This window comes from Octodon degus, unplaced genomic scaffold (assembly GCF_000260255.1).
Source record: "Octodon degus isolate 3935 unplaced genomic scaffold, OctDeg1.0 scaffold00162, whole genome shotgun sequence".
Classification (NCBI taxonomy): domain Eukaryota; kingdom Metazoa; phylum Chordata; class Mammalia; order Rodentia; family Octodontidae; genus Octodon; species Octodon degus.
Genome location: NW_004524738.1, coordinates 1,425,441 through 1,450,253, shown reverse-complemented (window position 1 = coordinate 1,450,253; position 24,813 = coordinate 1,425,441). Strand labels below are relative to the sequence as shown.

The window sequence follows — 24,813 nt, the reverse complement described above, 5'->3', positions numbered from 1 at the left end:
GGCTAGATGGAGCAGCTACGTGTTTGAAAGCCTCCCCTTTTTTTGTTTTCAGAGACAGGATCTCACTATGAAGTCCGGGTTGACCTCAAACTCACTGTATAGCCCAAGCTGGCCTTGAACTCACTATGATCCTTCTGTCTCTGCTTCCTGAGCACTGGGATTAGAGGTGTGGGCTGGCATACCCAGCCTGAGAGGCTTTTTGAAGGCATCAGAGAGCAGAGGGCTCATCCTTTCATAAGGAGCCCCTTACCCAAATAAGTAACCCTTGATAATGTCATTAATCCCATGGCGTGAGGATGTGACTCATGAGCTAATCTCAACTAACTGCACCTCCACTCCCACTGTGCACTGGGGCTTAAGTTGCCAACGTGAAATTCAGGACACACATTCAAACCATGACAAGATGTATCAAGGAAGGTCATGTGGAAGGTAAGCCACAGCCCCAGACCTGCAAATGTCTTTCTTTTCAATTAATATAAGATCTGTTTGATGGCCAAGAGGAATGCTCAGCAGGTTTAGAACTGTGCCTCTAAAATCCTCCGGGGTAAAAGAAAGAACTGCGCACATTGACACCAGACATACGGTTTAGGGAAATTGGAGAGAGAGGAGTTGTTTTCAAAGTCCGCCTTCCCTGTATCCAGCACTTGGGTCATCAGAGGTGCCAAGAGCCCCTCAGACCTCCATGCCTTGGCATAGGGGTTCTGTGGGACTCCCAGGTTGTATTGGGAAGGAGGAGGACCCCTGAGGATCCAAACCGTTCTGCTGCATATATGCCAGAGGGCTCAGTTTAACTGCTGCTTCTTCCTGAAAACTGTCTCCAAGGGGGGTGGGGAGAGACCCTCAGGGCTAGAGCAAGAGGCCTGTCCTACTTGAGGGAGGGTAAGCCTGACAGCTGAAGGGTCCCAGGGCACAGAATATCACCTTGCCTCTCTTCTTGGCCACTCCAGCTGTCTGCTTTTGATAGACAGAGGCATCTGGCTGCTAAAAATATCCCACTGACCAAGGGCTCAACTGCAGAGCAACCTGACTGCGGCCCAGAGCTCAGCTCATGCGGCGAGTGACTTCTTGTAAAGGAACGTTTTTGTAAGCTTGTCAAGCCCCAACCCAGGACCACAGTAGCCTTCAGTTATTTTCTGCCCTGTTAGCAGTGCTGGGTGATGAACGAGACTGTCCCCAGGTCCTTGTCCTCTCCCATTCTGTCCCTGACTCCAGGAGCCTGGCAGAGGGGGAGGTGAGGGCCCAGGGGCTGAGAGGGGGCGGGGCCGGAGAGGGCTTGGACCATTTATAGTCCTGCTCTTTGGGGTGCTGAAGGTGCTGAAATAGGGCAGGGACAAGAGGCCTGGCGCAGTAAAGCGCCCACCCAGCTGGCCTGACAGACCCTGAGATGACAGTAGGCAGCATGGAGAACGTGGAGGTCTTCACTGCCGAGGGCAAAGGCAGAGGTCTGAAGGCCACGAAGGAGTTCTGGGCTGCGGACGTCATCTTTGCCGAGCGGGCTTACTCTGCAGTGGTTTTTGACAGGTAGGAGATGTGGGGGTGGCTACTCTTCCCCGCAGCCTTAGCTGGTGCCACACTCCACAGTACTTCGCTTTCAGCATCATCAGGGGACGGACCGAAGTCGTTGGAGCCTTTCTTTTTTTTCAATGGCACTTCTAACATTTTTTTTTTTTTTTTTCCGGAACTGGGGATTGAACTCATGCCCATGCGCTTGCCAGGCAAGTGCATATTCTACTGAGCTATCTCCCAGGCTGCCCATAGCAACTATTTTCTGGCATAACTTTTTTTTTTTTTTCCTCCCAAGGAGTCATTGCCTGTGCTTTTCCATGGTCCCCAAAAGGCTGGAAGGGTGAGCGTGGGCTTTGGGACAGATTCTCCTGACATCTTCAGCTTGGTCGAGAGGGTGTGGTGGGTGGGGTGGGGTGCTATAGGAACTCTTCTAAGGATCTCTTTTTAGCTCTTTTTGGAATACTAAACTGTATATAAGTGTATTAGGGGATAATACGATTGCTGAGAACAAGTAAGCCCTGTGATGATTTAAATGTATTCTTCCTAGAATTTTTTTTTTTTTTTTTTGTCTTTTTGAGAGAGGGTCTTGCTGTGCAGTTCTGGCCGGCCTTGTGCTCACTTTTGTAGCCCCCAACCTGGTCTCCGACTCTCAGAGATCCTCCTATCTCAGCCTCTGAGTGCTGGGATTGCAGGCAGGCATCACTGTGCCCAGTTTCAGGGCTGGTACGCATGCACATGTAGGGCCTGGGATCGAACTCAAGTCAGTGTGCTTTCCAGGTAGGTGCTTATACCTCTGAGCTATCACCGCAGCCCCTCTAGAATATTCTTGTGGAATTACATGTGTCTGTACTTATTGCTACAGGTATTTTTATAGATTGCTTCTCAGCCTTTGATCTAGGATCAAGCATATATTTTTTAATAGAAATGTTATTTTGCTTCACTAACCATTTTAGATCTTTTTCCCTTAGGCATATTTTTATGCCTATCCTTGTGAGAATGAGACTATAGATATTCCTTTTAAATTGTCACAGATCTCATTTCTTTTAACTACACAGAGCTGTCCATATGGGTTCATGTTCTGTGCATCACCCCTTTTAACTGCGGAGAAGACTCCATTCTATAAATATATGACTTTTTTTATCCATCAACCAATGACAGATATTTTAGAGTTTACAATTTTTATAAAACCAAACATTTCTGCAAATAAAATGCTTGCCCATGTCTACTTTTATCAATGTTGGACTGTTCTCTAGGGCATCTGACTAGAAGGAGAATGGCTGGGACAGAGGCTATGCTATTTTAGCTTTTACCTTTTTTTTTTTTGTACCAGGAAGTGAACTCATAACCTCATGCTTGCCAGGCAGGCATTGTGCCACTGAACTATATCCCCAGCCTCTATTTTCAGTTTTAAGAGGTTTTATTAAATTTATATTCCCATTTCTCCACAGTAGTCTTATCCAAACAGGACCATCAAATCATTAAAAAAAAAAAAAAAATCCTACCTGGTGGTCTCACTGAAATGACAATTTCCTGAGTCCAAAATTGAAGTAGGCTGCCTGGTCTTTATGTGGCCTGAATGAACGTGGCCTCAGATAATGCAGCCATCCTGGGCGTGGGCGCTGCATTTCAGAGATAACTCGGCCATTGTTCTGCTGCTCTTGGCTTCCCCCTTGCCAAGACCTGTAGGGAAAAGGCAGAGAATTGGAGCACGTGGTTCACTGTCACCCACAGAACAGCAGGAGACTGAGCGACAGGCATAGCTCTTCTGGGGACGTTATATTATGCCACTAACCTATGCACGTGTGTGGCAGAGGTGGGGGAAGTGTTCAGGTAAAGGAGTCAGCCAGGTCCAGTTAAAAGACAAAAATTCAGAAATACAAACATTGATCTTTATTCTGTCGCCAAGTTGCCACCTGACCTTAAAAGGACACCTCCATTTGGTGTCTCTGATTTCTCCAAATCAAAGTATTTGATCAGTTTCCCTCTCAGCAATGTCTAGAGTAGTGTTGTCTCCCAGTGAAATATTCTTATTTTAGAAAATGCAGAAAGAAGAAATAGATCGTCACATTACTCTTAATGTTTGGGCCATTTCTTCTAGCTTGTTTTACAATAGCTTTCATAGCTGAGCATGGTCCACATGCCTGTAATTCCAAACCTCAGGAGGCTGAGGCAGGAGGATTGCTGTGAATTCAAGGCCAGGCTGTGTACATAGTGAATTCAAGGCCAGCCTGAACTATATAGGAAGACCTTGTCTCAAAAGAACAAACAGGCCTGCATAGATAGCTGAGCAGTCTAAGTGCCTGCCTAGGCAAGTGTAAGGACCTGGGTTCGATCCCTAGTACCGCATGATCCCTGGTACCATATGCCATGCTGGCCCTGCCCCCAGGTGCACTGAGATGGCCACTGAAACCTGGCATGGTGGCACATGCCTGTAATCTCAGTGCTGGGGAGGCTGAAACAGGAGGATCACTACAGTCTGAACTGTGTAGTAAGTAAGATCCTGTGCCAAAAAACAAACCCAAAACCAAAAATATTCTGTCATTCATTTATGCTACACATTTGGGACCTTAGGCTATTTTTCCTTTAATAATTTATACATCTTCTGTGCAATTATACACTCTATACACTGTTTAGAGACACAACATATAAGGGTTGCATGTTCTTTTGCCACTTGCTGATAAATATTTGAGTTGTATCCATGTTTTGGTTATTATAAATAATTTATTCATCTGAAAAACTAAAACCTTTGCAGGTAAATGCTGTATAAAATGTTTTACTACTACAAAGGGAGTAAAACATAGAATCATTGGGGCAAATGATCTTTAAAATGGTGACAAGGACGCTGCAGATGTTGCTCCGTGGTAGAATGCAGTCTAGCACTACAAGGCCCTAGTTTTGATTCTTAGCACTACGAGATGAGAAAACATTGAAGAATATGAAAAAGAGATCACATGGAGAGGAAACATTCTCTCAGGCTTTCACAGAGAGCACATTGGTCAAGCATGGCCGTGACACATCCACATGGCTGACACTCACAAAGGTTCTACAATCTGAGGTACAGGATCTCAGGATAAATCCTGAGGGGATTTCACTGACCTTATCAGACCCAAAAGCTACAACTCTTGTTGCATAGGTCCTGCTTTACCTTGGTCTTAACCATCCAGCAGAAAAGTATAAAAACGAAATATAAGAAGTAAAGCCATGCTGTTATGTTGAGCTGTAGGGGACGCAGGTCAACAATTTCTGACATTGCCAGTGAAGTGGAAGACCCATTACTATTATGGATTACTGGACTCCTTTAGAATATTTTGCTGAGTTAATACACCTATAATATTCAAATAACAGAACTAAACAAAAAAAGGGGATACAGATGAATGTCCATTTTGTATCTGTGTATTCAAAATGGTTAGGATAGATATATAGTTACATTCTCTTACTGAATAGAGTGATTTGTTCTAATAGTGTTTGTAAATAGGATATCATATCTGCATCTTGTACAGCAATTAACCACTAGGAAGAATGTATGCAATGTGTTAATTATTGAAACTGTCCTACCAGTTTGATTTGAAACTGTCTCATTGCTATTTGTTTTTCAATAAAATTATGGGAAAAAAAGAATAAAAAAAAAAAGAAAAAGAGATCATCTTAAGCAGTGTTAATGAAGGTGGGCATGGTGATGCCTAAAATCCCAGCACTCAGGAGGCTGAGGCAGGAGGATCACCATGAGTTTGAGGCCAACCTGGGTTACGTAGAGTTGAAGGCCAGATGGAACTACAGAGTGAGTCCCTGTCTCAAAAAGAAACAAAAACCCCACACAAGTGTCTATGTTGGGAGTCCTAACACGCTGCATGCTGGGGAAGCCAGCAGTCTGGAGCTGAACCTCGATTCCTGGGCTGGTGGGTAGGATGGCCTCCTGGGAGCGCTCTGGAGATGGAACAGGTGATTTTGGAGGCCCTTCACCCTCTGCTAATGGAGAGTTGACAAGGACGCTGTACACAGCGCCACAGAGCAGAAGTGAATTCAATCACAGGACCTTGAAGATGACTTGCAGCCTGAGATTCTGTGGGCTGTGGGATTTCCTCAGCTTATACAGAAGTCTCCATGAGGTAAGAAAAGAGTGTTCGGTGATCAGAAGAAGGGAACTTATTGTTTTCATTATCTTAATTTAAAATCAAATACAAGGAAGAGCACAGTAATAGTAGTTACAGGTGAGACTAAAAGCCAAAATATTATTCAACTATTCCTTTAGGCAACCTCAGGTGCTTGAATGTAGAGTCTATCTAGCCAGGGATTTTACTTCAGGCTGGTTTTGTATTCATTATTTAGCATAGGTTGGCCTCAAACTCATGACGATCTTCCTGCCTCATCCTCCCAAGTGCTGAGGTTATCGGTGTGTACCATCACACCTCGTTTAGCCTAGGCTTTCCTCACCTTGATCCATGATTCTTAGGGAAATACTAACTAGAAGATCAGAGTTCAAGTGAGTGGACACACGTTTTTTATTTCTACTAGAAAGCTCATCATTTTCATCACTTTCAAATGGGCCTCAACTAAGAAGGTTGAGAACCTCTCTGGTGGACGGGGAAACGGAGGGGGCTTCGAGGGGTGACGGGAATTCTCAGGTCCCAACAACTGAAGGGTAGGGCTGAGACTGAGTCTTGCTGTATCCTGTCCAACTCATCACTTTTCACTGTGTGTTACCCAGTAAGTGGCCTGCTTAATTTTATTTTGTATTTGTAGGAACAATAAATAATACTTTTATCAAAAAGAATAGCATCCACTATCAGTTTCAGAAGAATCAAAAGTCAATGTTGGAGCCTGAGAATTGTTAGGCCCAGAAATCCATAGGTAAGAAACAAGGATATGTGATGATTATTATTATTTTTCTTTTCTTTTTGGCGGAACGGGATTGAACTCAGGCCCTTGTGCTTGCCAGGCAAGTGCTTATTCTACTGAGTCATCTCCCTGGCCCCGATATGTGATTATAAAAAGGACAAAGTTATTATTTATGATAATAAACCAATGTATTAGTTTCCTATCACTGTAGTAATTTAGCATAACTCCAGCAACTTCAAACAACATCAGTTTACAATCCCACAGCCCCGGATGTTAGATGTCTACACTGGGCTCGTTTTCTGTTGCTTTGCCATGTCTGTTTAGTGCTGCCCACGAGCAGGCAAGGGCTCTGACCCCTTCCTGCATCTTGAAAATCAGCAGTAGCATCTTGCCCACCCTGACCCCCTGCCTCCTCTGTGTGACTGTGATGTCACTAGATGTACCTGGAGAGTCAGGATGCCACACGTATCTCAAGGTTCCTCTCCTTAATGACATCTGCAGTCTCTTTGCCATGTAAGGTGACAGACTTGCAGACTGTGGGCATTACAATGTGGATATTTTGGGAAACTTATTCAGACAGTAATAAACATTTGCTAAATTAATCCAATTTTTTTTTTTTTTTCAGAACTGGGGATTGAACTCAGGCCCTTACGCTTGTCAGAGAAGCACATATTCTACTGAGCCATCTCCCCAGCCCCTATTAATCCAATTTATTATGAAACATCAATATATATTAAGAAGGACCAAGTTTTGTTACTGGATTTTTAAGCCTTTTCCCCTCCTGACAATTGAACCTAAGGTCTCCCATGTGCTAGGCAAGCTCTTTACCAGTGAGCTACAACCCTAATCCCCATTTTAAGTTCTTTAAATAAAAATGTGACCTAAGTGACTCCAGTTACGTTGAAAGCATTGAGGACAGAATAGTAAGTAAAATAAATCAGGCACACAGTTTAAATATTGAATGGCTTCTACACGTGGTGGCGCACGCCTATAATCCCAGCACTTGGGAGGCTGAGGCAGGAGGATCAGTGAGAGTTTGAGGCCAGTCTGATCTGCATAGTGAGCTCAAGACCAGTGTGAACTGCACAGCAAGATGCTGTCCAAAATAATAAAAAAAGAGCATTGTTTCTCTTCTATGAGAAACTGAAGTATAAGTACATTGAAGAGCAAAAAAAAAGAAAAAAGAAAAAGGGTTAGATGATGCAAAACGGAGATACAGTGGCACCTTGGTTCATGGACTTGATTCTTTCCATGGTTCTGGCTGTATTAGATGTGAACCAAATCAAACTCAGGGGTTAGCTTCAATGATGACCTTATGTGGAAATTGGATTCAGGTCTCATCCAGTTCAGTTTGCAGCCAGAATTGTGGAGAGAATTGAGTTCCTGAGCGAGGCACCACTGTAGATCTTTGCACAAAAGGGAAGGAGACACAGAGATGGAGCAAGGGGACAGGAAGCGGAGGTAAAAAGAACTGAAGATTACACACCTGTACCAACTCCCCACGATGAATAGCATCCTCATGTACTGCAAACACATAGTAATATAAATTTAAAAACTTACCAGCACAAGGGCTGGCCAGATAGCTCAGTGGACTAAAGCACCTGCTTAGGCAAGCACAGAGGCCCATATTCGATCCCCAGCACGCTGTGCCAGCCCCGCCCCGGGGGTGTGTTGAGACAGCAATTGAGACTGGGCTTGGGGGTGCTCGCCTGTAATCCCAGTGCTTGGGAGGTTGAAATTAGGAGGATCACTGAGAGTCTGAACTACGTAGTGAGACCCTGAACACCCTGTACTAAATACGTAAAAAAACCAAAAACAACTTATCAGCACAGTTAGAAAATAAGTTAAAAATGTCCGGGAGATGAATCATACACGTATATAGGCAAAAAGCAGGATACATGATTAAAAAAAAGAAAAAAGAAAAGGAATGCTTTTAAAGAAGTTAATGCCAACCAGCTTGCTTTTGAAAGCTGAACTAGTTATGAGCCTCTGCAGCCGAGTGGGGCCAGCTGGGCTCAGCCGCTGTCAGTCTACGTGAGCGGCAGGGGTCAGCCAGCCTTAGCCCAGCAGACGCCAGCGCACACGTGTGCCCTTTAATCTGACAACAGCTGGGGAGTGGGCGCCGGAGGACAGATGATGCTATAAATGGAAATCATTTAATAAGAGGATCAGAGAGATTCCTGAGCAATTCGCTCAGAAGGTGAGTGAATAAGTTTTATTAAAGCACTCAGGCTACCGCCGTCAGTGTTTGAGCTTGTTGAGGGTGACCTCCGCAGACCACCAAGCTGCGCCCTTCATTCGGCCCTCGAGGCGCAAAGGCAAGGCTTGCTGCTGTACCCCACATCCTGTTGCGAGCTGTGCTGTTCCATTGTACAAAATGATCCTCCAATTCAGACATTTGGGAATAATTGCCTTTGAAACCCAGATTACACCACACGCAAGTCTCCCCGTAGTGACGTCGCTTTCACTCATTTGCATCGGGGGAGGTCACTGTGTGCACGCAACCAGAGACTGGAAAGGCATCCAGAGGCGAGGGGTGTGTATGCTCCTTCATGTGAGTTGTAGCACAGGAGCTCTGGCAAGCTGTTTTTTTTTTTTTTTCTTAGCACACATCTGTGGTGCACAATGACCATGATCTCACGGGGAGCTGATACCCTGACATAGTGCACCTTGATTCTTTTTATGATATCTTCTCCATCCCTCCCACCCTGCTCCCCCGTCTCTTGACCCCCTCCCCTTTTGCAAGAGAGCTGTGTCCCTGTTTCCTACTCTCTGCCCGGCTGAGAGTTTTGGAGCAGCCTGGGGAGGCAGAGCTGCTGTTGCAGCCCTCGTTGGATGTATTTTTGCGGGGCTCGCCTGCCCACCAGGCAGACCTCAGGTCTTTGCGTTTGTCTGTCAGTCACTATCTCCACACAAGGAGCTGATCAGTAGCTGCCCTTCCTGCCCTCCTGGCTCTGACAGGTGACAGAACCTGGGACAAGGCTGCAGGGTGGGGACTGAGGGGGGACCTGCTGGCTGGCCGGGCAGGACACACACAGGGCCGCTGGAAGGCAGGTGGGCTTTGTAGGGCCAAGCGGGGAGCAGGGGGCAGCAGAAGGATGGTGAGCATAATATCCCTGACAACATGACGACCACCATGGCTCTAAGGGCTTCTTACGAAGATTAGAAACAGAACAGCCAAAAGCATCTCTTTGATCATTGCAAAGCTTGGAATAAATGCACAGAGCTACTTAGGAAGTCTGATCCTTTGGGGAGGGGTGGTACTGTCTTTTTTTTTTTTTTTTTTGGTACCGGGGATTATTGAACTCAGGACCTTGCACTTGCCAGGCAAGCGCTTATTCTACTGAGCTATCTCCCTGGCCCCAGAGGTGGTACTGTCTAAAGGTCACCAGTGAAGCTTGGCTGGGACCTGCACTTTCTTCTTGACTCCCAAAGAAGTTTTAGGGCTTTATGTTTTTTTTCCTGCCTGGAGGATGTCATGGTGGGTATTTCTGTCCAGGAAATGTCCTTGTCTTCTCATGAATTTCTCCTGTGGGCAGCTGCCTGAGAATAAGAGGGGGCTGGGAAGAGCTGAAGTCAGAGGCCACCTGGCTCGACCTCCCCATGTGACAGGTGGGCTGGGGAGGACCAGGCTGACGCCCACTGAGTACAGATACAGCACCAGGCTCTGAGCCAACTGCCTCACACAGGTTATGTTGTTGAACTCTCAAAACCATTCTGAGAGGGGTGGGATTTCAGAACTTACTTCTTGCTTCATTTTTTTTTCTTAGGGTCTTCCTGTGTAGTATAGGCTGGCCGTGAATTCACTACGTAGCCTAGGCTGGCCTCTAACTCACAGCAATTCTTCTGTCTCAGCCTCCCGAGTACTGGGATTACAAGCATGTGCCACCATGTCTGTCTCTTGCTTGAAATTTTAAAAATAGTGTATTTCATTCAGAAATGATCCATAATGAGTATGTTCATCATGAGGAATCGATACATGGACAAATCGCATTTTAGCCACAGCTTTTCAAACTTGGCTCTAGACCCTAACAAAGTCATAGCTGCGTTGTGCAATGAAACAGATTTGTGAGGCTGGAAATCTTTGGTAGTTCACATTCGGAACCTACTATGAGCTCATGATGAAGGAACATTCATTCCAAACCAATCATTCTTTTTTCTCCTGCAAAGTAATTAAATGTCTCCTTGAATGATTGCAAAGGCGGTGATATATAGCTGAGCTCATAGGTTCTGACTCGAGGCCTGATAAATGTGACATCAGTGATTGTGAAGCCCTCTCTGCCACCCAGCCTGGGCTGCGAGCTGGCTGCAGCACCTCAGGGCTCTCTCTCTAGTTTTGTCCTGGTGGAGGTGGCTATCAGAGACTTCCAAGACCCATAGTGCATTGCACTGGAATCCATTCACTGCGGTTTGGTTCATAGCAGGTGGATTATTCTATGATTGGGCCCTACCATAGGTGTTTTAGGTCAGTTCAGGAGAACCTGGAGGCAAGTGCCAGGTCAGCTGTATTCTCTCTTTTAGGGCCAGGCTAGGAAATCTGTTCTCATAAGCCACAGGCTATGTTCACGAAAGGCCGGCCAAGACAAGGGGTCCAACTCCAAGCAGGGGATAAGGGGGCCTTGTCTGCACAGAATTCAAAAGCAATAACAACCCACAAAGCATCAATTTTTTAAATTTCATTTTTTATATTTTGCTATCAGCATGCACCAGAAATTCTAAACAGTATCAGAGATAAAGTACTCCTCCCTGTAAATGTTTGTGGTGGTCTATCTTCAACAATAAGGGACTAGAACAGAGCTCAGAGGCATGGCACCCACCCAGCTAGTGCAAGGTCTTGAGCTTGATTCCCAGTTAAAAAAAATAAATGCTGTTGACTAAGCTTCAAATTAGCATATTAAAAATAACTTACCCTACACTCTGCCCAGAATTCAATAGATCCTCAGGGGTAGTAGTCAACCCCTAAACAGATGGCCTCAGCCATGTGCTTTTCTTTTAAACATTTAATTAGTTAATCTTTTGTGGCACCAGGGATTGGACCTAGGGCCTTCACACTGAGCTATATACCTAATTCTTTTTTTTGTGTGTGTGTGGGGAGGGTACCAGAAATTGAACTCAGGACCTTGTACTTGGCAGGCAGGTGCTGTGCTGCTGAGCTATATCTCTGGCCCACCTAAGCCTTTGTAAAATACACTTATTTAGAAACAGGGTATTGATAAGTTGCTGATTTGCCCAGGCTGGGATCAAATTTACGATCCTCCTGCCTCAGCTTCCTAGACAGCCAGAATCTCAGGTGTCTTCCACCATGCCTGGATCTATGTGCTTTCTGTTCTTAAGGTTCAGAACTGTTCCATATTGCATTGGCCACAATGTCTCCAATCCCTGTGCTACTCCCATATTTTAAGTAGGTAAGGAATAATTTAATGATTATAAAGATGAAAAAGCAGAACTGCTGCTATGCCAAGTGATTAGAGTTTTTACCATCATGGTTTGGGACTTTTTGCAAGGGAAACAATACAAAACAAGACACATTTTACAAGATTATTTTATAGTCACCCAATGAATGATATACAAAGTTCAGGAAATCTGTCCACACACTAAAGACCAAAGAATTCAGCTGAGGGCCTGGGTCCTAATATCTTGCACGAATCCAGCTGGAGGCCTAGAGCCTGTAACAATGCCTCCCACGAGTCCAGCTGGAGGCCAAGATCTCACGACAAAGGCTCATGCAGCCCCATTTCACAGATCTGCACTGCGAAGTCTCAAAAGGCAGCAGTGGAAACTAGAAAGTCTATGCCAGTAGGATGAAGGATCTGTGTTAGCGGGCTGAGGGATCTGCACTGGAGCCAGGAAGCAATGCTCAAAGTAAGCACCAGGGCTCCCTGAAAAGTACCACAGCCATCCTCAGCAGCAGTGAGATCCTGAGCTCCTCCAGTGATGAGCAAAGCTGAGTTCCCATCAGGAAAGCCAACCTGCCAAGCTTCTCCAGGAGGCTGAGCAGTGCACTGTCTTCCCCTGTGGAGCCAGGAAGCAGCGCTCAAGATGAGCACCAGAGCTCCTCCAAAATGAACCGTAGCCATTCTCAGTAAATGAACCGTAGCCATTCTCAGTAACAACAAAGGTCCCGAGCTCCTCCTCTAGTAAGAATATCCAAGTTCATCAGGAAAGCCAGCATGACAAGGTCCTCTAGCAGAACAGCCCAAAAAAACCAGCAGCTTCCAACAGCTCCACCAGCTTCTCCAAACAGCTTCCCTAACAGCCCCCCAACAGTTTCTACCTCTTATGCTGCTGGCAACAATCGTCAGGTGGGCCTCTGACACCCAGCATCACGCTAGTTCAATTCAGTGGGGTGTAACAAGTTGATCACCAATTAGCAAGCCACTATGTTTAAAATTTATTTTTATTTTTAAAATTTGTAGTGTGTGTGTGTGTGTGTGTGTGTGTGTGTGTGTGTGTGTGTGTGTTACTGGAAAGCCAGAACTTCTTGCTTTCTGGGTGAGCATTCTACCATGAAATTATATCTGCAGCTTTCTTAAAATCATCTATTCTTTAAATTTTTTTTTCTTTAAAAATTTCAAACTAAGTTTCCCAGACTGGCCTCAGTTCTAAAATGATCAGTTTGGGTGAAAGATACTAGCGCAGTCTCAGTGTGGGGTTGTTCTCTGATAGGTGCTCCTGGAACAGACAGGCAAGGAGCTATGCGTGACACCAGTGGCCAGTGACAACCAGCAGGACTGTGAGCAACTCTAATTGTCCTGTCTCCATACCTTTTCCTGCTTTTCCTCCCTTTCTTGCGTGCCTTGGGGTCACATTCCTCGTCTGTGTCCTGTTACTCCAGAGCATGGCACCTGCTTCTCCTACCTCTTTCCCACCCAGGACAGGCTCTCAGGTTTGCACAGGACTCTCAGCTTAGAGCACCGCGTGACGCCAGATGACTAGGTCAGTACTCCAGACACTCTTGACACTTTGGAATGCTACACTGAAAGCAGCCAAGTAGCGACAAAGGTGAAGGCTCCACTCCCAGTAACACAACCCAGGATTACGAGTGAATTGTGAGGGTGACGGGTGTGCCCACTCTGTTGATGCTGGCATTGTGGGCAGGTGCAATTTGCCAGCACTTGTGAAAGAACGCATGCTCTGGGAGACACACTGAATGCACTGTGCCTTGTGAGATGGACAGGAGCTTGGGGGACAAGGGGATAGTGTAGTTTAGATTTCTAATGTCCTGCAAAGATCCATACACTGAGGGCTTCACCCCCAACCTGCGCTCTGCTGGAGATGGTAGAGTCTTAGGAAGTGGGTTGTGTGGACGGAAGTTAGCCACCAGGAGCACACTCTTGAGGGGGCTATTGAGACCCTGCTCCTCCTTTTTTCTTTCTTTGCTTCCCAGAAGCTCTGAGGTGAGGAGTTTCCTGTGCCGCATACTTCCACCATGATGTGTTACCATGGCTGTGGGCCAATCTGCCATGCACTGAACCCCAAAGTCTGTGAGCCAAGATAAGATTTTCCTTTTTAAAAAGTTGATTATATAAAAGGGGGGCAGGGAGATGGCTCAGTGGAATAAGTGCTTCCTTGGCAAGTGCAAGGGTCTGAGTTCAATCCCCAGTTACACCAAAAAAAAAAAGTTAATTAAAAGGTACTTATATAGGATGCTACAAATAACCTATTTTCTACAATTTTACATGAGTAATTATGCATAGGGATTTTTGACTATGATGTTAATTCGTAGGCATTATGAATTAATTATATTTAAGTATAATTGAGAAATAACAAAGGAAGATTCATAAGAAATAAAATAAAAGTTGGTTATTTTATATATTCTGCTACAGCAAAAAAATCCTAATGTGCTTTTGTGGGGAGTGAACTCAGGGGCTTATGCATGGTAAGCACACTCTCTCCCACTGAGTTACACATTCAGCACCCCCCAAATCTATATATATGGCAAAGTTCCACTATGTATATCAAGCTGGGCTTGAACTTGCAGCCTCCAGAGTGCTGGAATTACAGGTGTGCACTGCCACACCTGACCTAAAAGTCTATGTTTAAAATATGTATAGTTTATTGTATGTCAATTGTACCCCCATAAAGCTGTGCAGAAAATCAGTGCCATAAGGACAAAGAGAAATTCTCTTGGCTTCAATGCCCCTGAGAAAGCTCAGGAAGTTGTAGTGACTAATTTGTAAATTTACTTTATTTTGTTTTATTTATTATTTATTTTGGCCAGCTCTGCCTACCCTGAGGGCAGAGTTGTTGTGGCATGTGGTGCTGGGGATTGAACTGTGGTCCCCTGCACCTGTCTAAGCTTGCCTAAGCAGATGCTTTAGACCACTGAGCTATCTTGCCAGCCCCATAAATTGACTTTGAACAGAGGTGAGGTTCCCCCCCCCCCCAAGAAAGTAATAGAAGCCCAATGTCAAGATCCAGGATGTATAAAAGGCACCATATCTAGATACTATTATTTTTTTTCTGAACATCATAATTGTAAAATGTCCTCACATTTGAGTGACTAGGTGACAGGATCTGGATCTAATTTACTTGTGCTCTTTAGCAGCCCAGTCCTTGCTAACTATCTTCAAATTCCTGCCAGAGAATGCAGTCCTGGCTTGAGACAGAAGCGTGTAGCTCATAACTGCCCATCTCCAGGGGTTTGGAGGTTTCTGCTAAAGATCCCATGTAAGCTCTCTGCACTCTATTTTGTTGGGATAGTTCATGACAAATGATCTCCTCAAGTAGAATTCACCCTCTATGACGTAGTTGTAATGGGCTCTGTGTGATCCTAGGTATGCTCAGGTCATTCTACTCCTCATCCTACACTGGAAAATTAAGGGAACACGGCACAAGAGTACGGAGTTGACCCTGAATCTGCTGTGATTTATAAATAAGCACTGACCTCTCACACACTGTGAGACTTTAGGATTACCAACAAGTTTTGAGCAAAGCACCTCACAGCTGATGGGGACAGAGCAGTGCTGTGAGCCATCAGCCAGAGACTGAAAGCTGTGTGGAAGATGGGGAAGCCCAGATCCTAGTTCGGAGCAGGAAACCTCAGTACCTATAGCTGGACCTATAGCTGCCTGTCCCCTTGATGCCACAGTGGGACCAGCAGGTTTGGCCCTTGAGGTTCACCTCTAGTGCTGGCCCCAGGATCTTGCCTGAGTGCTTCTACATCCTGTCCTTTGGCTGCAGGGACCTGCTATAGATGTGTGAGAGGCTGCCAGTGTGATGGGAGAATTTTGGAAACCATATTGTACAGGGCCCTGTTGGCAGAACAGAGAGCTTTTAATTTGGAGAAGGCGAATGAAGGGCAGTGGTGTTCAGATTCTTAAAGAACTGATCTGACCAGGCTTGTTTCATTGGGCAAAACTGAGGTGCAGGAGTATGCTTTGGGGGATACCAACTCAATCATAATAAAGAAGTTTATAACAACTAGGACCAACTACCAATCTAACTACTCATAGAAGCAGGGAAATCTTCATTTGTGGGAATTAGAAAATTCATGCTGAGAGAGGAACATGGAGCTTCTACATTTGCAGCTTCTTTTTTCTTTCTTCTTATTTATTTATTTTGTATTTAGTACAGGGTCTCACTATGTGGATTGTACTCGTAGTGATCCTCCTGTTTTCACCCTCCCGAGTGCTGGGGTTATAGGCGCACAGCACCACGCCCAGTCCCAGGCCATCTCAGCTTGCCCCTGGGGGCAGGGCCAGCACAGCATGCTAGGATGAACCCCAGCCACTACACTCTGCCTAAGCAGGTGCTTTAGTCTGCTGAGCTATCTGGCCGGCCCTACATCTGCAGTTTCTGAGGAGCTTTTCCTCTAGGCTTTAGAATTCTGTTGCTCTAAAAGCCCCTATTTTCTTAAACTTTTGATATCCTTGTTTAGACTTCCAGCCCCAAGCGGAGCTTACCTGTCCACTTCCTCCCAGAGAGCTGAGTGCTTCTCTGCACATCCCTGCGTGGTTTTCACCAGGGCTTTGCTGGGCTGTGGCTGGGATTTCTCTTCCCTGCATTGTGGGAACATGGAGGACACCAGATGTCACTCGCTCCGAGAGCCAGGCTACTTGTTGAAGTCATTTCCTATGCCACTGCCAGTGGCCTCTTCTGTCAATGACTGCTCACTGTGGGAGATGCAGGGCTGTCGGAAGGGAGCACCATGAGGCTGCAGCGTGGGATGGGAAGCCTCGTCTTCTCATCTCTTTCTTTCTTTCTTTCTTTCTTTCTTTCTTTCTTTCTTTCTTTCTTTCTTTCTTTCTTTCTTTCTTTCTTCCTTCCTTCCTTCCTTCCTTCCTTCCTTCCTTCCTTCTTTCTTTCTTTCTTTCTTTCTTTCTTTTGGTGGAAACGAGGATTGAACTCAGACCCTTGTGCTTGCCAGGGAAGTGCTTATTCTACTGAGCCATCTCCTGGCCCCTGTGTCCTTCTTTAGTCCTACCCTCTTTCTGAGCTGGATGAGACATCTGATGACATCCATCAGTAACCTTGGATGGGACACACAGTGTGTGCCTGTAGTGATAAAAGCCTGCTGTCCCCAGGGATCAAGGAACAAAAAACAGAGCCTCAGGAAACATGTTGTCCCTTATAATTCTGGCCACAGATAACAGCAGATTCCTGCAGGCGCCCTGTCTGCTCTTTGACCCTTCACCTGGGATGTCAAGGAATAGTGTTGTGGGAACCTAGAGTTTGGAGAATGCTCAAAGGCAGTATAGGCAGTGGTTTAATCTCACAAGTTAGCTATGCACATTCCTTAGCCTGCTTTTTTTTTTTTTTTCAAAGTTTTATTGACGAACAGATAGCAATGAGACAGTTTCAAATCATATCGGAAGGACAGTTTCAACAAATAATACACTGCATATATTCTTCTTAGTGGTTAATTGCTGTACAAGATGCGGACTTGTGATCCCATTTACAAACACCATTAGAACAAATCATTCTCCTTAGCCTGCTTTTAGCCCTCAATAAATGTGAAAAGTTTTGGTGGCTCAAGATTCAGAGAGAGACAGAGCTTGCGAGTCCTCTGTAGCTATTTTAATCCAGTCTTCTCATTTCTTTCGGCTCTGGCTGAAACAACACAGCATGCCCCCTCCCCTGACACATTCCCAGCGAGTGGCAGTGACAGTGCCTTCGCCGAGGGCCTCATGGAGAATTTCAGCCCACACCATCAGCCCTGAGGACTCCGGGGTTCCTCCATTGTCTATGCCAGCGTGTTTGGGACAGCCTGTGCTCCCTTGTCATGGCACCCAGCACCCTCAGAGATGACCACAGGTGCATAGCTTGCTTTATTGGAATCCTGTAGGTTCCCAGGACTCAGGTAGCTTGTGAATTTACAGTTGCTGAGTTGAACCAAGGGACCAATCAACAGAGGGCAATAGTGTTTCTCACTTCAGGGTGACTTAAACATATCTATGAAAGAACAAGTTATAACCTGAAGGGCACTTTGGGAGCTCAAGCTCCTTACTTTTTTTAAAAAAATCCTGACTTTGAAAAGTGAGAATCTAAAGTTTAAACACCACTGCACTCAGACCAGCCAGAGAATCTGAAGTTTAGAAAGGCCAGGGGCAGCCCGCTGAGCAGGTACCAGCACCCAGGTCTCCCAACAGCCAATAGTGTCCTTCCTGTTGTGGTTTGGCTGTGGCTTGAATGTTTGCCCAAGGTTCATGCAACAGATTTAATCTCTACTACGAGGAAGGAAGGGTGGGGGACAGCATGACTAATGTGGTCAGAGGTGGGGACTTCAGGAGATGTGTAGGATTTCAAATGGTCATCAGCATGGAGCCCCTGTAACGGACTCCTGATGGCTTTAGAAGAAGAGAAAGAAAACAGAGGAGACACACACAGATGTATGTGTTTGTCTGTTAACCTGTGATGTCCTGTGTCACCTTGGGGCACTGCCAGATGTGGACCTGAAGCTCGAGTCAAGAGAATTCTCTTTCTTAATAGTTCATCTAGAGGAGTAGTAAATGGCCTGAGACACCTACCACCGACCCCGTGCTCTCTCTCTGCCTTTCCAGCCTGGTGAACTTCGTATGCCACACCTGCTTCAAGAGGCAGGAGAAGCTCCATCGCTGCGGGCAGTGCAAGTTTGCCCACTACTGTGACCGCACCTGCCAGAAGGACGCCTGGCTGAACCACAAGCATGAGTGCTCCGCCATCAAGAGATACGGCAAGGTGCCCAACGAGAACGTCAGGTCAGAGCTGGGGCCCACAAGGGGTAGGGGAGTGTGGCAGTGGCTGCGACCGCATTCCCGAGGAAGCCAGGCTGAGTGCACACTGGGAAAGAGCCGAGACCAGATGGGCTCCCTTCAAGTGGGACAGGGAGGCCTGGGAGTGCAACCGTGATTCCCTGTGAGGTTCCCTGAGTGCTCAGCTCTTAAAAACTGATCTGCCAATGTTTAAAATTTTTACATTAAGAAAATTAGGGTTTCTTGTTCATCTTGGAAAAAAAGAAAAGGAAAGGAAAACTCCACCATGCCAAAAAGGGAAGATCTGACAAGGTGGTCTGGAGCTCAGTCTTATTTATTTATTTTAAGAATTGATTTTGAAAAAATAAGAATTAATTTTGGACAGGGTCTTGGTGTGTAGTACAGGCTGCCCTTAAAGTTGCTGTGTTCTCCTGTTTCAGCCTTCTGAGTGCTGGCATCACAGGCATGTACCACCATACCAGCCCTACTTGCCGAGACCCTGTACTTAGCCCTGTGTACTCTGCAGGGATGTTTGAGTTTGTGACACAGTGACCATTGCCAGAAATCTCAGAGCCTGAAGGTGGGCTCCAGTCCTGGAGGCTCAACCTATGGGAACCGAGCTAGTCTTGGGCCACAGCGAGGTGCTCCCAAAGCTGCAGCTGGCAGCAGAGGAGGTAGAGACGTGGCTGAGAGCACTCTCAAGCTGCTGGGAGGAGGGGAAGTTGAGGTTCCAAATGGAGGTCTGTATCCTGAGAGCCTTCAGGGCACTGCAGGGTGCAGGGACCCAGCCCCCTCCCCAGTCTGCTTCATTCTATCTCCTGACAACCTGCATACTCCTCAATGCCCAAAGTAAACGTTACCTCCTGAGACACGCTCTCAGCCCCCCACTTGCACAATCTCACTTACAGTTTCTTCTGATGTGGGGTTGAAATCTGTCACCAACTGGTCTCTGTCCTCTGAGCTTGGTGACCATTTCTCCAGGATTTAGTGGCAGCAGATCTGTCCTCTATCTACCCCATCCCAATCTCCTTTTTCTTGGTGACTCCGGTGGGGGACATCCTGATTCCCAGGCATCTGGGGACCTCCGTAGGGCATCAGAAATAACCCTGACCCCAATCAGATGAGAAGAGCCAGTGCTGTGTTTCTCTGAAGGGCCAGGATCTTCCCTGGGCCATCAGCTCCTCCCAGGCAGCTGGGCAGCGTGTGCTCAAGGGGTGGCAAGGAGACACCAAAGCGTCCCATTGTGGACTCGTGCTGTGAGAAAAGGACCATGTAGCAGGTTACATGGATGCCCTCAAGATGAAGCACACCTTTCTGTCACACTCAAAGTCCTGTGCTCCCCGCCCCAGGGACCCCTCCTGCCTCACTTCCCAGCCCCTCTACTTCTGCAGCACCTTCTCTGCTTCCTGCATAGCTCACACCCCCGGATGCCTCTAGGCCTCTGCTTAAGCTGTTCCTTCATCAGGATGGCTGTGTCTACTTTCTCCAAAATAAATAATCACTTTATCTTGGTACCTCTGAAGGTGTGGCGGAAAATTTCAGCTTCATTTTCTTGGCCATTGGATAGATTCAGAGAGGTCAAGAGACTTGCTCAGTACCACACAGTAAGACATGGAAGGAGTCAAACCCAAGTCTTCAGACACCTTCTCCAATGCTCTTCAGAACGCCACACTGTCAGGAGAGACCTCGGCTGCTGTATTCCTGGTGTCCCCAGACCCGGTGTTACCTGGCTCCTGCCTGACTCTCCAACCGCTTTGCTCTCCACTCTTGTTCCTGGGCTGCAGCCACTGGGCTCTTTGCCATTTCTCTGTGGTGCTAACGTCATTCCTTCCTCAGGGTCTCTATAATCGCCACCCTTTCGCCAGCCTCACAGAGCCAGCTCCTTCTGCCCACTCCAGTGCCAGCTCAAAAGTCCCTGCTTCATGACGCCCCCTGATGACTTCAGCTATCTCTCCCTCAGCCTCTCCCACCTCATCCCACTGTATTTTCTGTGTAGTACTTAACATGAGTGTGTGTGCCCTGGTCTCTGCTCCATAAGCAGCCTTGTGATAGAAGAAGATCCATCTGTCTAGCTCAAGGGTCTGATGCTGTGCCCAGCACGCATTAGGCACTCAGTGTTTGTTGAATGAATGAATGAATGAGTGAAGAGTAATGCTGCCCCTCTCCCCAGGCTGGCAGCGCGCATCATGTGGAGGGTGGAGAGAGAGGGCACCGGGCTCACGGAGGGCTGCCTGGTGTCGGTGGATGAACTGCAGAACCATGTGGAGCACTTTGGGGAGGAGGAGCAGAAGGAGCTGCGGGTGGACGTGGACACATTTCTGCAGTACTGGCCACCCCAGAGCCAGCAGTTCAGCATGCAGTACATCTCGCACATCTTCGGAGTGGTACGGCAGCTCCCCTCTTCCGGCGCCCCTCTGTACTCCCTACTCCCCATCCCCAGCCCCCATCCCCTTTTGGGAGGTGGGGCCTTCGCAGAGGCCAGGGACCTTTACTGCCCAGCGACTTCCTTTTCCGTGACAATTACATCTCACCCAAGTAGCCCCAAGTAACGTCAAGTAGCCAAGACTGATGAAGGCCGCCTCTGCCTATCAGTGGTAGCAGATCCACCTGTGCCCCTCACTTCTGAGCCGGTGGACATGACCCTAAATGACCCCATTAAAAAGTCTAGAGATCCTACTCTATCTGCATAAAGCACCTGGGGTGAGTGACACTCAATTGTCAGCTAAGAGATTCCCAGAAGCCCAGGCCAGAGCAGGAGGGGAGGCCAAGCTTAAAATAAAGGCCTCTCCACGTGCTCTCTTCCTGATCCTGCTATGCAGTTACTCCTGCTCTAGCTGAAATCAGTGCCATGGACCAAGTGTGTTACCTTGGAATGTGCATTAGGAGGGTAATCGGACTTCCCATTTATCTGCACTTTCTAAATGTTTTCCTCCATTCCATAGTGAAAACAAGGACTGGCTTCTCACCCTGTCCTTCCCTAAAATTACTTTTTTTATATTAATTTTATTGAGAAAGAAATAGCAATAAGAGAGTTTCAAAACAGGTTAGTAGGACATTTACAATAATTAATACATTGCATATTGTTGTCTTCATAGTAGCTATTCATAGTACAAGATACAGATATCTGAGAAGTTGGATTTCATTTTCTTAACATCTTCAACTGATTGGAGGATGCCCACCCAAATTGTGGAGGGCACTTGGGTTTGCTTAAAGTCTATCATTAAAACACTGATCTCATCCACCAGAAACACATAATAAGGCATCATGACCCTGCCATGCTGACATATAAATGTAATTGTCACATCTTCCAGTATTACATTATGCAACAGAAAGTAAAGTTCATGCTTTTAGCCTTCTGGTTGACTACATGGTCCTCTGGTGCCCATGGAAGGTCTAGAGGTGGTCTGCCTGGTGTAGGAGCTTTGACTCTTATTCGCCATGCTCTACAGCCTTGCGATGGGCTCCCCTGAGGGAGTCAGGAGAGGAGACGAGAGCTGTAGGCCACATAGCTACACATAAAGCTTAGAGCCATGAAGATCCTTAGAGTTCATCTAGTCCTCCTTATTCAGCCTACAGATGGGGAAACTGGAGCTCGGAGAAGATATGATTTGTTAAGGTAACACTGTGTTAGAGGCACTCACATGCATGCTATTATGCATTTGGTATAGGTCTGCTGAAAAGAAGTGGAGAAAGTGACCCTCCTTCATATCTATAAGAAATTGCCACAGGACCGCATAAATGCACATTATATTTGTTATGTACATGTATTTGTGTATGTGCTTTTGTATGAATTAGAAATTTTATGCAATTATTTTTGTGCAATTATGACTGTATCATAGGTTATATTTATTCTTCTGCACAATTGATGACCCAAGAACAGGTATGTGGAATCTGCTTCTATAAAGAACAACTTATTTTAAGGAAAAGAGAATTAATTGAATGCCATGTTTGTAAAATCAACTTGATTTGCCTTACATTTCACAGATAAGTATTAAATATGACACTCATCTGATTTTAACTTTTTTTTTTTTTAAAGTTAATTCTTTTTTTTTTTTTTTTAAAGAGCTCTATTTATTTATTTATTGTGTGTGTGTGTGTGTGTGTGTGTGTGTGTGTGTGTGTGTGGCCAGCTCAGCCCACCAGGGGGCGGGGCTGGCTGGCATGTGGAGCTGGGGGATTGAACCGCGGTCCCTGTGCTTTGCTTGGCTTAGTTTGTTCTAAGTAGGATTTAGAACACTTTAGACCACTGAGCCATCTCACCAGCCCCTGATTTTAACTTTTTAAAAATATATTTAGTACAGAGTCTACAGGGTCTTACTACACAGATTGAACTTGTAATGATCCTCCAGTTTTTAGCCTCCCAAGCACTGAGATGACCCAGTCTCAGTCATCATCTCAGCACGCCCTGGGGGTGGGGCTGGCACAGCACACCGGGGATTGAACTCTGGTCCCTGGGTCTGCCTAAGCAGGCACTTTAATCCACTGAGTCATGTGGCTGGCCCACTCATCTGATTTTAAAATTGTCAACAAGAAGTCTAGAACAATAGATCTGACACAAAACAATGCTAAAGTCAATTTTATATTTTGTGTGCAGCTGTAGGAATTGTGAATGGAAAGGCAAAGGAAGGAGGGAGAGACAAGCAGAGTTCTGTCTGTCTGTCTGTCACTGTCTCTCTCTCACATACAGAGAGAGAGAGAGAGAGAGAGAGAGAGAGAGAGAGAGAGAGAGAGAGAGAAAGAGCAATGTAGGGAGAGGAGAAAAACATCAAGACAGATACTGCAGAGGACTCACATGAGACTGAGACACAGCAAAAGGGATCCACATCTCCATCTTTGGCCTTTGGGGGTGGAGCCCCTCAGAGCTTTCAGTTGGTGGTACATTTTTGCAAACATGGAAATCCTGGGCACTCTCATCTGTGGGTGTCATTTGGAGCTACCCAGAAAACAGAAGACTGTTTCCAGACTCTCTAGGCAGAGCCCATTTTAAAAGTACTTTCAGCACAAGGATCGAGTTCTGTCTTCTGTCTCTGCCAGTCACCTGACCCTCATTTTTTCCTTTGGGTAGATCAACTGCAATGGTTTCACACTCAGTGACCAAAGAGGCCTGCAGGCAGTGGGTGTGGGCATCTTTCCCAACCTGGGCTTGGTGAACCATGACTGTTGGCCCAACTGCACTGTCATCTTCAACAATGGCAAGTGAGTATGCCTTTAATTAGTGTGTGAGATGGGTGTGGGGAGACTCCGTGATCTTTTTTCTACCATAGATTTCCAATGTGGAGAGTTGGAATCTTTGCATAGAAAGATATCAAGGTGGATAACAAAAGATTCCACATGGGCTTTTACACATAACTTAAGACTGGTAGATAAATCATTAAACTTGAAGCCCTGCAGCTAGTATTTGGAGGGATAGAAGGAGAACAGCTGTAATTAGTGCCACTGTATCTCAAATTCATAACAGAACAATGACTGAAACATGGCTTAGAAGGAGCATATACTACCTAAGGTATCATCAAGAATTAGAATGCACATTGAAAGGAGTTACCCAAAGAGAATTTAGTGAAGGAACAATTTACAAAGAATAGGAAGCTAGTACCACCTCTAGCCTTGAAGGGACACATAGGGGAACACTTTCCTCGTGGTCAGTGGGAGCCTGAGCTATGAAGAGTTGCCTCCTTGGCTGTGGATTACAGCTGTACCTGTAGACAAACCAACCACTGGTGGAACCATGGTTCAAATGTTCCAACCTGTCTCTCCTCTAAGCTTTTTGTTTCCTCCCCTTGGCCAGTCCCCAACCAGAGGTCAGACAGCAAAGAAACCAGGGTGATGCATCCTGCACAACCCAGCCTTATGCTCCAGAAAGGGACAGATCTGGGACATAAGGGTAGAAACCTTGTCTCAGTGGTGCAACACACATGGAGAAAGAATCAGCAGATGAGCTGAGTTGGCCATGCCACAAGTTGGGTCGATGGGATTGTGGGGTGGGAATGAGGCCAGAACAAGATTAATTGCTTTTGCTCTTAAGGATGAGCTCTCTTAGAAGATGCAAGCTGACACCGAGTCATCAACAGTGGGCAGAGTTCTCCCTAAAAACTTTCTAGAAGCTGAGGTAATGGCTTCTTATCCTCAGCTGAGAATGCAGCCTAAGCCTCAACATAATAGGAACTCTGGTTTCATTTTATATTCCTACTTCTCTTCTCTTCTCTTCTCTTCTCTTCTCTCTTCTCTCTTCTCTCTTCTCTCTTCTCTCTTCTCTCTTCTCTCTTCTCTCTTCTCTCTTCTCTCTTCTCTCTTCTCTCTT

General features: G+C 46.1%; 1 protein-coding gene across 2 annotated transcripts in view; it reads left to right on the top strand.

Moving 5' to 3' along the window:
* The first annotated feature begins 1,038 nt into the window (after window positions 1-1,038).
* The window catches only part of Smyd1 (SET and MYND domain containing 1), a 34,474-nt gene continuing 10,699 nt past the window's right edge, over window positions 1,039-24,813 (top strand). For both annotated transcript variants that reach the window (XM_004642785.2, XM_004642784.3), the window contains exons 1-4: window positions 1,039-1,521; window positions 18,345-18,521; window positions 20,686-20,899; window positions 23,581-23,711. In XM_004642785.2, coding sequence (XP_004642842.1) covers window positions 1,385-1,521; window positions 18,345-18,521; window positions 20,686-20,899; window positions 23,581-23,711 — 659 coding nt within the window. In that variant the 5' untranslated portion in view covers window positions 1,039-1,384. The remainder of the gene's footprint in view (window positions 1,522-18,344; window positions 18,522-20,685; window positions 20,900-23,580; window positions 23,712-24,813) is intronic.